The sequence below is a fragment of the Phalangium opilio genome, unplaced genomic scaffold (genome assembly GCF_054372755.1).
Source record: "Phalangium opilio isolate 3A_F unplaced genomic scaffold, DU_Popi_V2 ptg000070l_1, whole genome shotgun sequence".
Classification (NCBI taxonomy): Eukaryota; Metazoa; Arthropoda; class Arachnida; order Opiliones; family Phalangiidae; genus Phalangium; species Phalangium opilio.
In genome coordinates, this window is record NW_028324182.1 from 6,294,290 (window position 1) to 6,307,461 (window position 13,172).

General features: G+C 32.5%; 3 protein-coding genes across 3 annotated transcripts in view; 2 read left to right on the plus strand and 1 right to left on the minus strand.

Moving 5' to 3' along the window:
* LOC149661278 (serine/threonine-protein kinase 17A-like) overlaps window positions 1–2,955 on the plus strand; it is a 57,982-nt gene extending 55,027 nt beyond the window's left edge. The window contains exon 8 of the mRNA XM_089842748.1: window positions 87–2,955. Within this exon, the coding sequence (XP_089698874.1) occupies window positions 87–939 (853 nt within the window). The 3' untranslated portion in view covers window positions 940–2,955. The remainder of the gene's footprint in view (window positions 1–86) is intronic.
* Window positions 2,738–4,762, minus strand: LOC149661279 (N-acetylglucosamine-1-phosphotransferase subunit gamma-like). The gene is made up of 7 exons (XM_089842759.1): window positions 4,550–4,762; window positions 4,422–4,485; window positions 4,212–4,343; window positions 4,057–4,140; window positions 3,899–3,992; window positions 3,460–3,837; window positions 2,738–3,038 (listed from the first exon to the last, which is right to left on the minus strand). Exons 1-7 carry the CDS (start codon window positions 4,608–4,610, stop codon window positions 2,970–2,972), a joined length of 882 nt encoding a protein of 293 aa, XP_089698885.1. The 5' UTR covers window positions 4,611–4,762; the 3' UTR covers window positions 2,738–2,969.
* A 39-nt stretch (window positions 4,763–4,801) lies between these two features.
* Vps50 (vacuolar protein sorting 50) lies at window positions 4,802–12,906 on the plus strand. Its single transcript, XM_089842746.1, has 16 exons — window positions 4,802–4,997; window positions 5,093–5,359; window positions 6,206–6,448; window positions 6,524–6,784; window positions 7,525–7,665; window positions 7,748–7,880; window positions 8,375–8,663; window positions 9,250–9,675; window positions 9,749–9,932; window positions 10,615–10,641; window positions 10,724–10,828; window positions 10,903–11,000; window positions 11,067–11,163; window positions 12,077–12,235; window positions 12,294–12,415; window positions 12,495–12,906. The coding sequence occupies exons 1-16, from the start codon at window positions 4,959–4,961 to the stop codon at window positions 12,796–12,798; spliced, it is 2,895 nt and encodes a 964-aa protein (XP_089698872.1). The 5' UTR covers window positions 4,802–4,958; the 3' UTR covers window positions 12,799–12,906.
* The last annotated feature ends 266 nt before the right edge of the window (window positions 12,907–13,172 follow it).

The following is a 13,172-nucleotide window of genomic DNA, read 5'->3' on the forward strand; positions in this document are numbered from 1 at the left end:
GTTGCCCCAAACGTTTGGGATACACAATTCAATCCCCCCATCTACCGAAATTACTCTATTCTTAATCTGGTAACTGTTGATTTCAGCGAGCGTATGACGGTAAAAGATTGCTTGAAACATACGTGGCTCTCTCGTAACTCGACTGATTGCCCTTCGACCCTTAACTTATCCCGCGAAGCTTCAGTGCCACTTATCTTGTCGAAACCGGACGACAACGCAACTTCAAATACGCCAAACTCCAACCATTCGCAGCAAACCAGTGACAAAAATAGCAACAACGTTAATGACAATCAAATCAATGAAGATAATGAAAATCAAACCAATCCGTCCGATAGAAATAATCAAATTAATAACGAAAATAATGATAATTACGAAATCGAAAGCGCTAAACATACGGATGACAACGTAGAAGAAGCGCCAACAACAGCCGCCAATCCTGAATGTACAACTGAAAATATTACTTCATCCTCAGTACCACCGTCCAATCAAAACGAAGAAGACGATAGCCAAGTAACCCAAGCTCCCGTTATAATCAGTCCACTAGAAGCCGCGCTTGAGGAAACTAGCCGTGACGTGACAGTACCTTTATCCCGAGTGGAAAATCTACCTGAAGAACGAGCGTCAGTGGTCACCTCCGAAGAAATTGACCCCGCCAATAAGCGAGCCATTCATATTTTGCCCGATTTGAAATGCAGGAGGGAAAGGTCACTGACGCCAACACCCACGAAGGAATTAACCAGTCATCTTCATCACCACGTCCACCAATGCAGTACCACCGTTAATCATACGTCCATGACCAGCGTGACGTCATCGTCTGTCGAAAGACAGTCCATGAAAACCAAAAGCGAAATGGTAGAATTCGATGGTTTAACGTTAAGTAAACGAATCATTTTCTCTGAGGAAATCTTAGTAGACGAAAGAATGGGAATGGTTTATTAATTAATTGATTATTTAATGATATAATTAATTGAAGTGGGTTTTCACGCGCGTTTTGTTCACGTTACGCGGTATGTTACGTCATTAAGTCCCCGTCGCCCCGTCGCCATTCTTGCCCTATAGCTGCGTTCGAAATTTCATTTCAAGGAATTAATTTTCTTAAACGTTATTTGAAAGTAGTTCAAAACTTAAGTATTTTCAGTTTGGTATTATCATAATGGTACCAAAATTGTAATCATCCCCTGTGTGTGTCGTGCCCCGCGTTTTAGGCTTTCGAAGGAATAAGTTACCCATAGTTTGTTTGTAAATAAATTTTCGGTAAAGTTAATTCAAACTGGAAATTTTGTTTTTCGCCGCGTATTTATTATTCAAAGTGAAATTTGAATTTGGGAGTAAAAATTTATAGGTTTCGTATGAAAATTTGTAGAAAATTTCGTATTGGAGGGTGGTTTCTTTTTCTTTTAAGTGTTCTTGACCATCAGACGCGTGGTGATTACACGTGACCAGATATAACATTATCATCAACGAACACTTTTCAATAGAAATGAAATAGGTTTTATTGAGGAATGAGGAAATTGTGAAATTTTGTGATATTATTTTTACACTGCAAACCTATGATTTGTTTTTAGGCGATTTTAGGTGGATTATCTAATTTATAACAAATTTAGGGATTTAGTTAATTATTTTTGAAATAATTTAATCCCGCAAATCTACTCTACAGTTCAAATAACAAACAAAATTCTTCGTGCCTTAAGTTAAAGGGACTGTAAAGAAGGCATCGGCGGGTGGGTAAAAATTATTTGAAATACGTCAGAGGCACGTGACCAAGGAGAGGCGGGGTTCAAAGAAGCTTAGTTCGTTTTATTTCGAAAACCACCACTTCATGGAATTGGCGCTGCAATCTCGCGAAAAACAAGGACTAGACGTCCAGTTCCACTCCATGAGGAGTCTTTGTATCTTGGCATCATGTGATGTCTGTGACGTATTTCAAATAATTTTTACCCACCCGCCGATGCCTTCTTTGCAGTCCCTTTAATTAAGTCTTTTAGCTAACGTTTTAAGCTAGCTTTTTCTAACGTAAAAAGTTTCGCTTTAAAATGACTAAACTAAACTTCCATAAAACGTAAAGAAAAATTGAAAATTCTGTAATACAGAATTTTGCGAATTAATATAATGTATTTTAAAATAATTATCCTACAAATCAATTTTCTCACTTAAAAATATTAAAGATATTTTTTTCTTAAAATTAAAACGAAATAATCAAAAACTGACTGCGCAATTTGGTAGCTAAGCTAAACATTGATCGTTTTGACGGGTTTGTTTTCATCACAAGTGGCATACACCTCGAAGATAAGATACAAGGTACTTAGAAATTCTACAATAAGAAAGATTTAAAAAGTAATTAATTTCTTTTCTCTCCAAAAAAAAAATGGAGGAAAGACAAAAATTTCAACTTTGTGGGGTTGATTTTTATTGGAGTGTATTTTGTATTTGTATATATTTTTGTATATGTGTATTTTAGGCGTTTTCCTTAAACTTACTTTAATTTCGAGGTAATTCGGTGACAAAATCGGATCGGTTTAAGACGAAAGTAAATTAGATACGATAATAACGTCTCTTAGGTTTTGATAACTTCAGTCGGGGAATTTAATCCATTCCCGAATCCGATTAAAGGCAAATATCAGGCGGCGTTTTCAAACGCAAAATCGTTCATTTATTGTTTCTTTCGGGATTGTTTTGTTGAGCGAAATTTTATTTATAAATTGTTAAATTAAAAGTCTAAAAGAAAATAAGCCACACATTTAAATTATTTAAACAAATTTTATTATTATTATATAATTATTTGGCTTTTATTAATTCTAGCAAAAATTGAATAATAATTTTGTAAATAATAATATTGAGCGTGTTTATTCGTTCGGGAGTTTCGAGCTATAGCCCTTATTACAAACAAATAAACAAACAAACAACAGATTTCTGTAACTGTCCAAATACAATTAAAACAAAATGAATAACAAACAATATATCTATATAATTTATTCTTCGGAGCATTTTTTGGACTTGATTCGAAGTTCTTCCAATTCTTTGTATAATTCTTGATATTCCTTGTCAATACAATCAATATCACAATTACGTAAGAATATTTCTGATATCTATGTAATATCAAGAAGTGATATCTAGTTTATTAGGGAGAAGATATAAATTCGCCACATTTCTAGCTTTATCTCCAGTCCAAACGTATAGTAGGTCCGGAGTTAATCCCCGCCTCTAAATTGCAACCAGCATGCATCTCATTGGTTCTTGAAAACTCGTGCACGTCAGCGCGACGCGAATGACGAAAATTACGTGTTTTCCGACTGAGGAGAGTGTAGCGAATTAGCCCGGCCTCCTTTTACGTCCCCCCCCCCCTTGTATTTTGAAAGGGGGACTGGGATTATGGCGCGGCGTATACTTAGGCATCTTATACCTCCTCCCTAATAAACTAGATATCACTTCTTGGTAATATTTTAGTCATATCTACTTTACTTTATTGCATTGAAGCAAGTCTTGAAACTCCGTTTCATTTCTTAGATTTGTAGCCTGGGTATAATTGTTATGTTCCGTAGTAGTTTCAACCACTTTAGGCCTAACTTTAGTGAATTTCTTTTCAGGGTGTACTAGGAAACCGGCTTCCACTAAGAGTTCCTTCAACCAAATATCATATCCATCTTTAGTTATTAAATTGTGACGCATTTCCGATTCCAATTGGTCCCATTTTCCTTGAAGTTTCGCGTCCATTCTCGGGTAGACCAAAAGGTCATCTTTTGAACAGATTAATGGTGTCGCAAATATTAAGTTATATTGACATTTGCTGGGTTCGGTTACGTTTAAAATCTCGTTTTTGACTCCGCAAGTCATGTAAACCTAAAGGTACGTTTTAGATTTTGATTATTCAATCGCGTTTTGAAGTTATTAACCGTCTTACGTAAGCGTTACGGTCAATTTCGCCGCAGTCATCTCCATTACTAAATTTCATAGCTACAAACGTATTGTTTTCAATTTTCCATTCTTCCCAAATGCTTACAATAATTACAGAATATGTTATTGAATGTAATCGGACGAAAATAATATTAAGAATAGTACCCAACTATGCCTTTAAATGGATTCCAATATTTATCAGTTTCGTGTTGAGTTATATTGTTAAAAGGACAGAAATCAAATCGATATCTGTATATTATATTATTTAATTTCATTAATTGCTTAGATTGATTTCTTATAATTTAGGAAATACGTCGTACTTTTCATGAGAGGAACTGTAACATTCGCCCAAAATTGATCTCAAAAAATAAGGCCCGGAAAAATTGGAAGGTTTAGTTTTTGGAACTAATACCTTTTCATTTGTTACAAAGTTGTTATCATTACTAAATAAACTAAAAAATAAATAATTATCGCGTTAAACTAATAATTAACTTGGTTGATGGTGAACAGGCTCAACACGCTTAAAATACCTTTGACTAGCTGGTTCTTGAACTATTTTTATAGCTACACCATTTTTTATTTTATTATTATCACCTGTATAAACCAACTCATTATGCCTATCATATACATAACATGATTAAATTAAATCGGGACTTACCTTCAGTTTGGCACACGATTAACATACTTGACAAACAAAGGCATAGCAATAAATCAGACATTTCAGTTTATTTCGAGTCGAAAATGAAGAAAAAGTAAAGATATTAGAAGAGAAACCGAAAATCACGCCTGAAATACCGTTTTAAATTTCCCACCAAAGTTCCATAGAGACCAAAGTTACCCGTGATTGGTCAGCGTGAAGCAAAGTTTAACCCTAGGAAATCATGTGACCGAATGAGCAAGCAGACGACTCATGACCCCAAGTAACCTCTTCACTGTCAAGCGTGAGTTTTGTGGGTGTTTTTATAGCTTTAATTAACTTAAATAACGCATTTAAAATGATTATTAACAATATAAAACAACGGATAAATAGAGTTTCATGGTAGATCTATATTTTTCTTAAGTTTAAAATGGATTTCACCAAGAAATTTAAGTCCTTAGTCTTTCAGGTATGTTGAATGGAAAATAAACTTGATTGGCTTCTTTTCTATTATTAATTCATTCAAAGTAATTTATTTTAAATTAAATTAATATATAATATTAGCAAGGAGCGGCCACTACAGCCCAAAGCCCGGAAACTATTGTTGTTAGGGATTTATCCAGTGAACCAGTTGTTGTAAAGGAGAAAGAGCAAAGAGATGATGAAGACACTGACCCTCAGATTGCCAGGGAAATTCTTCAAGGTATCTCTGATGAATATTACAAAGATAATTTTGACGCAGCCACGTTTGAGCTTGGAAAACTCCCTGATGAAAATGACATTCCCAAAATACATTCTGAACTTCAATATCTGAGAAAACAGAATCATGTGGTATGTATTAAATTTGTTTGTGACTCTTCTAAACAGGGTTCATACAAACCTGGAAAACCAGGAATAATCAGGGAAATAAATAGTTGACAAAAACCTCAGGAAAAACTCAGGGAAATTTATAATTTTTAGTAAGATTCAGGGAAATCAGGGAAATTTGCGTCAAACAGGGGCTGAGTAATTTAGCAAAATGTTCATAAACATACCCTCCATAGGATTAACATTACATTAAACTTTGGAGGCTCGTAACTCTGGTTGTACTAGAGATACGGGGATGTCCTTTGAGTATGTTATAGTCCTATTTGCCCTGCATTCAACCATACTAAAAACATAGGGCTACGACAAACAGGGGACGAGTAATTAAGCTAAATGTTCAAAAACATAGCCCCCTCCATAGGATTAACATTACACTATACTTTGAAGGCTCGTAACTCTGGTTGTATTAGAGATACAGGGATGTCCCTTGAGTATGTTATAGTCCTATTTGCCCCCATCAAACCATACTAAAAACATAGGGCTTCGACAAACAGGGGCCGAGTAATTAAGCAAAATGTTCAAAAACATAGCCCCCTCCATAGGATTAACATTACACTATACTTTGGAGGCTCATAACTCTGGCTATATTAGAGATACGAGGATGTCCTTTGAGTATGTAATAATCCTATTTACCTCTCCTCCTTGGTTAACATTTGCTCCATGGGATACTCCGTATATGGGAAAAACCTGGAAAATTCAGGGAAGTATATGGGGAAAAATAAGGAAATCTCAGGGAAATTTGATTTCCAAAAGTTGTATGAACCCTATCTAAAGATTTTATGGATTGTAAAATAGAAAATTTAACATTCTTAGGTATCAAAACAAATGTCAGATTTAATCCTACAAAACCAATCTTCCTACACTAAGGAACTTCATAGGGTAACAGATCTCCAAGCTAATTTAGATTTTGCCAAAAATATTTGCGCTGAAGGACGTGGAAATTTATCCAGAGCCAAAAAAGACTTTACCACCGCTAGTTTAGGAATCTTAGCTAGTTATAGAAAACGCGAACAGCTTAAAGTACTTTTAAGGTCATTAAGGATGATTAAAACACTTGTAAGTAGGCTATTACCCTTCATTAGTTATTATAGGGATGCGAATAACTTATAAATGTCATCGTTAAACTTTAAGCAACAAACTGATGTTAGATTAAGAGAGTTATTAGAAGAGGAGGATTATCCTGGTGCCATTCAACTAATTTTGGAATGCCAAAAAGCTTCCAGTACCTTTAAACATTACACCTGTATAAGTGAACTTAGTTCCAAACTTCAAGACACTTTGGAAATGACTGAAGAACAGTTAGATGTGGCTTTGTCCAAAGTTTGCACCAAATTTGACCCGGTTTTATATGAGAAACTTCAATCCGCTTATAAACTCTTAGGAAAATCGCAAGTAAATGTTTATTTATTGACTATAACCATAGCCCACTTGATCACGCTTGCTGCACGCGCTATAGAAGCCCGCTCAATCGACCCTAAAAATGAGAATAACATATAATAGGTTCGGTCTAAAATTCAAACCCGTCTGGTTTTAATTTAACATGGGCGTCTATGGGAGGGGACCAGTTTTTTCAACGTTTTTGACAATATTAGTGCATCTACTGGTTCAAATCTCTTGAATTTTTAATGAGACGTGTATTGAAAGGTTTGATATTATCCTGTAAAATTTAAAGTCTTCAGCTATAATAGTTTTTTTTATAAAAAATAAAAACCATCACATAGTAGAGAAATTGAAGGATTTAAATCTTTCAATATGTGATGATTTTTATTTTTTATAAAAAAACTATTATAGCTGGAGACTTGAAATTTTACAGGATAATATCAAACCTTTCAATACACGTCTCATTAAAAATTCAAGAGATTTGAACCAGTAGATACACTAATATTGTCAAAAACGTTGATAAAAATGGTCCCCTCCCATAGACGCCCATGTTAAATTAAAACCAGACGGGTTTGAAAGTTTAGACCGAACCTATGTGACGCGCCGTATTCGCGAGTTAACATGTAAAAAAAAATCGTTTGGACGGGCTTCTAAAGCGCGTGCAGCCAGCGTGCGTGATCAAGTGGGCTATGCTATAACTTAAGAATAATTAATTAATTAAATAAGCTCAAATAATTAATTTAATTTGGTAGACAGCCATGGATCAGCTTGTTATGCACTTCGCAGGTGCAATTTATAATAAGGCGTTTAATATCGTTTTGGGTTATGTTGAACTCTGTTCCGGCGGTTCAGAGACTAATTTTCAAAAGCAACAATATCCAGAATTGTGCAAAGTAAAATTAACAATTAACAATGCTTACTTAAACTTATGTTTAATTAAATTAAAATGACAAAATTTATTAATTAATGTTTTAGTACATAGTATCTGATAGTTTCACTCCTTGCTTGATTGACTTATGCAAAGCTCTTTGGGAGATTATAAGAAGTTATTGGTGTGTCATGGAATGGCATCAAGCAAATGATATCAGTCCAACCTCAACTGCAGATGGTATTTTCGACTTTTTACAGGGTTCATACAAACCTGGAAAACCGGGAAAACCTAGAAAAATCAGGGAAATAAATAGTTGACAAAAACCTCAGGGAAAATTCAGGGAGACTTCAAATTTTTATTAAAATTCAGGGAAATCAGGGAAATTTGCGTCAAACAGGGGCTGAGTAATTAAGCAAAATGTTCGTAAACATTCCCTCCATAGGATTAACATTACACTATACTTTGGAGGCTCGTAACTCTGGTTATATTAGAGATACGGGGATGTCCTTTGAGTATGTTATAGTCCTATTTGCCCCTCCCCTCCTTCGTTAACATTTGCTCCATAGGAAACTCCATATATATGAGAAAAACCTGGAAATTTCAGGGAAGTATATGGGGAAAAACCTCATGGAAATCTCAGGGAAATTTGTTTTCCAAAAGTTGTATGAACCCTGTTTTTAATTTAATTTGACATGTTTTTTTAATTGCAATATGTTTTTTTAACTTAATAGATGAAACGGAGAATCATAGCAGTTCAACAGAAGAGGCTGTTAATCGCTATGTTCATCAAAAATTAGAACACGGTTTGACCAGAGTTTGGCAAGACATTCAACAGAAAGTTAAAGTCTTTGTTATGTCATCTTCCGATATCTCTTCCTTTAATTTTGACGAGTTTATCCGTGTTTTGGATATTGTTAAACGTTTAATTGATATTGGGGAGGAATTTTGCGGAAGTAAATCTGAAGATTTACAAGAATCAGTTCGCAAACAAACTATAAATTATTTTAGGAATTATCATAGGTTAGTTTGAGGTCTTTTAAAGGGAGGGTGAAGTAGAAAATCAAGTGATTTTTTATCGATTCTTCTACTATTTATAAGACCAGTCTGCATAATATGAAACATTCAGGAAATACCAACTCCGAATTATTTTAAAATTCAAATTAGGTTCAGATTTTAAGGATAATTTTAAAGAAGGACCTCCGACCAATCATGTAACGCCCTGCCTTCCATTTAACAAAATTCTCGTGGCACGTTCCAGGTTGAATGAAATTTATCACGAGATTTGATAAAATTAGGCGCGCGACGTGATAATCGTGGCGCGAGACATGGAGCGTGCATGCCACGAGAATTTTGTTAACAACAAGGCAGGGCGTTACGTGATTGGTCGGAGGTCCTTGTTTAAAATTATCCTTAAAATCTGAACCTAATTTGAATTTTAAAATCATTCGGAGTTGGTATTTCCTGGTGTAAATGTTTCACAATGCAGACTGGTCTTGTAATTAGTAGAAGAATCGATAAAAAATCACTTGATTTTCTACTTCACCCTCCCTTTAAGTTAACTATAATTATTAAAAATACCAAATTAAAGTAATAAAAAATATTCCAGAGGTTGTATGGAAGAACTACGTATGTTTTTGGAGAATGAAAGCTGGGAATTATGTCCAGTCCGGGCAAATTTTACCATTCTACACTTGCAAGAGTTTAGTTTTCTTCATCAAGCTAATAGCCCCCCAAGAAGTAGTCCCAGTTTTAGCCCACCAGTTTCCCCCATGGCTTCTCAATCTGACAAACTGGGAAATAAACTATTAGAACAACCTGGACGAGAATCTTTTGTACAGAAATTTCGGAAACATGGAAATCCCTTTGAGTTTCAACAATTGGAGGAAGATAACGAAGACGTTCTTCTGGCCAATGAAGCTGATGAAAGCGCCATCAAGATACAATCCGACCATGACAGTGATGATTCTGATGTTGCTGAAGAATTGAAAAAGGATTTTGTTGATGAGCAAACTGGTGAAACATTCCATAAAAAGTAGTATTACATTTTATTTATTTACAATTTATTTTTGAGAATTCAAGTGTTTCTAACAAATTTTTTGGGTCAGGTATTCGTCAAGTCATAAACAAGTGACTGTTTCCCGAGATAAAAAGACTTTGATCTTGACAAACACAACATTAAATGTCCTAAGATTGTTTGGCAAATACATGCACATGATGAATGTGCTTAGACCCATAGCTTTTGATGTCTTTTTCTATAAGACCCAACTTTTTGACTATTACATGTATGCTGTAAGTAACTTAATTTAATTATAAATTAATTTAATTATAAATTAATCTAATTATAAATTAATCTAATTATAAATTAATTTAAATATAAATTAATTAAATTATAAATTAATTTAAATATAAATTAATTAAATTATAAATTAATTTAAATATAAATTAATTTAAATATAAATTAATTTAAATATAAATTAATTAAATTATAAATTAATTAAATTATAAATTAATTAAATTGTAAATTAATTAAATTGTAAATTAATTAAATTGTAAATTAATTAAATTGTAAATTAATTAAATTGTAAATTAAATTGTAAATTAATTAAATTGTAAATTAATTTAATTATAAATTAATTTAATTATAAATTAATTTAATTATAAATTAATTTAATTATCAATTAATTTAATTATAAACTAATTTAATTTATAAATTAATTATAAACTAATTTAATTTATAAATTAATTAAATTATAATTTAATTTATAAATTAATTAAATTATAATTTAATTTATAAATTAATTAAATTATAATTTAATTTATAAATTAATTAAATTATAATTTATAAATTAATTAAATTATAATTTATAAATTAATTAAATTATAATTTATAAATTAATTAAATTATAATTTATAAATTAATTAAATTATAATTTATAAATTAATTTAATTGTAAATTCTTTAATCATTTTAGGTGTATTTGTTTTTTGCTCAAGAAATTGTAAGTATTGTGACACTATAAGGGAAATTTTTGTTTTATAATTAATATAAAACATTAATTTAATTATAATAAAATTAATTAGGGGGAGCATTCATTAAGCAATAAATTAAGAACAACTTTGAAGAGAATTCATGATAATTTGATTTTGGATGAATCTGAAATAGCTTTAGTTGATGGAAGACTTCAAGTACCTAAAATTGAATAGTTTAAAAAAGGAATTATTTACTAATTAATTAGTTAATATTAATTAATTTATAACAGGATAAAGTTCCAGCTCCAATTCCATCTCCATTAGTTAGTAGACATTCCAGCCAACAACTTTATCAACTTGCAGAAAGAATAGCAGCCGCGGAATCTCTGTTAGTTCCATAGTATTTAATTTAATAATTAATTAGCTTTAATTGTAAAAATTAATTATTTTTCAGGGTATTCTTAGCGGAACAATTTGATTTTCTCCGACCACATTTGGAATCTCTAATCCCTGGACCCAAAAGGGCTTTCTTGCAACAGTTCCTTTCACAAGTATTCCTTAGTCTTAATTTTAATTACAGGGCCCCCAGAGGTCCTATAATTCCTATAAAATCCTATATTTTTAAAACTGTCCTATAAAATCCTATAATTTTGGTTAAAATCGCCAAAAATCCTATAAAATCCTATAATTTTGAAATTTGGGCGAATTCTAAGCAAACCATCGGTTAAACCAGGATTCGGGTCTAAAAAATATCATGAAATAGGGATGGTTTCCCTCGTATTGTAGCTTAACTAGTTAAAAATAGCTCGGTATTTTATGGTTCTGATAACAGAATTAAGGTTCAGTGTGCACCACCATTTATTTTATTGTCCTATATAACTCTATTGTTCTGAAAGCCCCTGTTTGTCACAGCCCTAAGTTTTTAGTATGGTTGGATGGGGGATAAAGAGGACTATAACATACTCAAAGGACATCCCCGTATCTCTAGTAGAACCAGAGTTATGAGCCTCCAAAATTGCGTTTAATGCTTTTCCTATGGAGGGGGTATATTTTCGAACATTTTCCATAATTACTCGGCCCATGTTTGTCGTAGCCCTAAGTTTTTTGTATGGTTGTATGGGGGGCAAATAGGACTGTAACATACTCAAAGGACATCCCCGTATCTCTAGTAGAACCAGAGTTCTGAGCCTCCAAAGTTTAGTGTAATGCTATCCTATGGAGGGTATGTTTTTGAACATTTTTTTTTAATTGCTCGGCCTTTGTTTGCACTACTGGTTCTTAAAAAAAATAAAAATTAATATTTTAGTGTCCTATATAATCCTATAATTCTGGAAAAACGTCCTATAAAATCCTATATTTTCATGAAAAAAGTCCTATAATTCCTATAAATATTTTCGAAATTCGGCTGGGGGCCCTGTTAATTAAAAATGTGTAATTTATAATTAATTAACATAATTTATTTAGACAACAAGTACAGCTGTGGAAGTCAGACGTCCAATATACCAAGCTGTTTCTTCAAGAGCAATTGATTGTGATCAAGTTGTCAATCTAATGAACAAAGTTAATTGGGATATTCACGAGATTATGTCACAACATAGTTATTATGTTGATGTCTTACTTAAAGTAAGTGTTAAGATTATTAAAATTAATTAATTAGTTTTAATTGTTGTTTTTCAATTAGGAACTACAAGTTTTTGGAGCACGATTAACGGAACTCTCTAAAACTACGCCTGTTCCTAAAGAAGCGAATGATATTTTATGGGAACATAGTTTACGTTTAGCCAATCATACTTTTATTGAAGGGTAAGAATTAAGTTTTTTTTTTTTCTTTATAAGCTTAATAATTATAATTAAACTAATTAATTTTTGATTAATTCCCTAGTTTTTCCCAAGCGAAAAAATGCACAAATGAAGGTCGGGCATTAATGCAATTAGATTTCCAACAATTTTTGAGTAAAGTTGAAAGAATCACTGATCTTCGTCCAATTCCCGATCGGGATTTGGTGGAAGGTTACGTTAAAGCCTATTATCTTTTGGAAACTGCGCTTGAAGAATGGATTAGGTTACATAAGGAGTATAGCCCCAAACAATTAGTCGGTTTGATTAATTTAACGCATATAAATAAAAGGGGAAGACAAAGATTAATTTCGTACGTTGAAGGAGAAGAAAAATTAAGTAAAAGGTGAAATATTTAATTTTTGGAATAAATATATGATAATGATTGTAGAATTTAGGAAAGAAATCTGTACATAAATCTTTTTAATAAATTAATGTTGGGTTTAATAATCAAAAAATTATTTTAATATTTAATTTTTTTGTTGAATTACGCAATTCAATGCGCAAGCGTATTTATTTTGGCATCCTAAAGTCCTAAACTACGCCATGCGGTGGCGTTCACGCACCAGGGATGCCATATTGGGCTGGAAATCCGCCAATTGGGCTTCTTCTCTAAAAAAAATTGGCTGGAAATAAAAAGGTTGGCTGTTGGCTGGAAATTGGGCTTGTCGGATTTTTCTTTGGCTTTCTGTATTTAAAATACCGCCAATAAGCCAAGATCATT

What these genes read in the sequence shown, in the direction of transcription:
- Vps50 (XM_089842746.1), top strand. Translation starts at nt 4,959, where the DNA reads ATGGATTTCACCAAGAAATTTAAGTCCTTAGTCTTTCAG. An exon ending in TTGACTATTACATGTATGCT is followed by an intron (nt 9,933 to 10,614) that starts GTAAGTAACTTA and finishes TAATCATTTTAG; the next exon opens with GTGTATTTGTTTTTTGCTCA. An exon ending in TGTTTTTTGCTCAAGAAATT is followed by an intron (nt 10,642 to 10,723) that starts GTAAGTATTGTG and finishes AAAATTAATTAG; the next exon opens with GGGGAGCATTCATTAAGCAA.
- LOC149661279 (XM_089842759.1), bottom strand. Translation starts at nt 4,610, where the DNA reads ATGTCTGATTTATTGCTATGCCTTTGTTTGTCAAGTATGTTAATCGTG. An exon ending in TACAGTTCCTCTCATGAAAA is followed by an intron (nt 4,141 to 4,211) that starts GTACGACGTATT and finishes TATAATATACAG; the next exon opens with ATATCGATTTGATTTCTGTC. An exon ending in ACTTGCTTCAATGCAATAAA is followed by an intron (nt 3,039 to 3,459) that starts GTAAAGTAGATA and finishes TGTATTGACAAG; the next exon opens with GAATATCAAGAATTATACAA.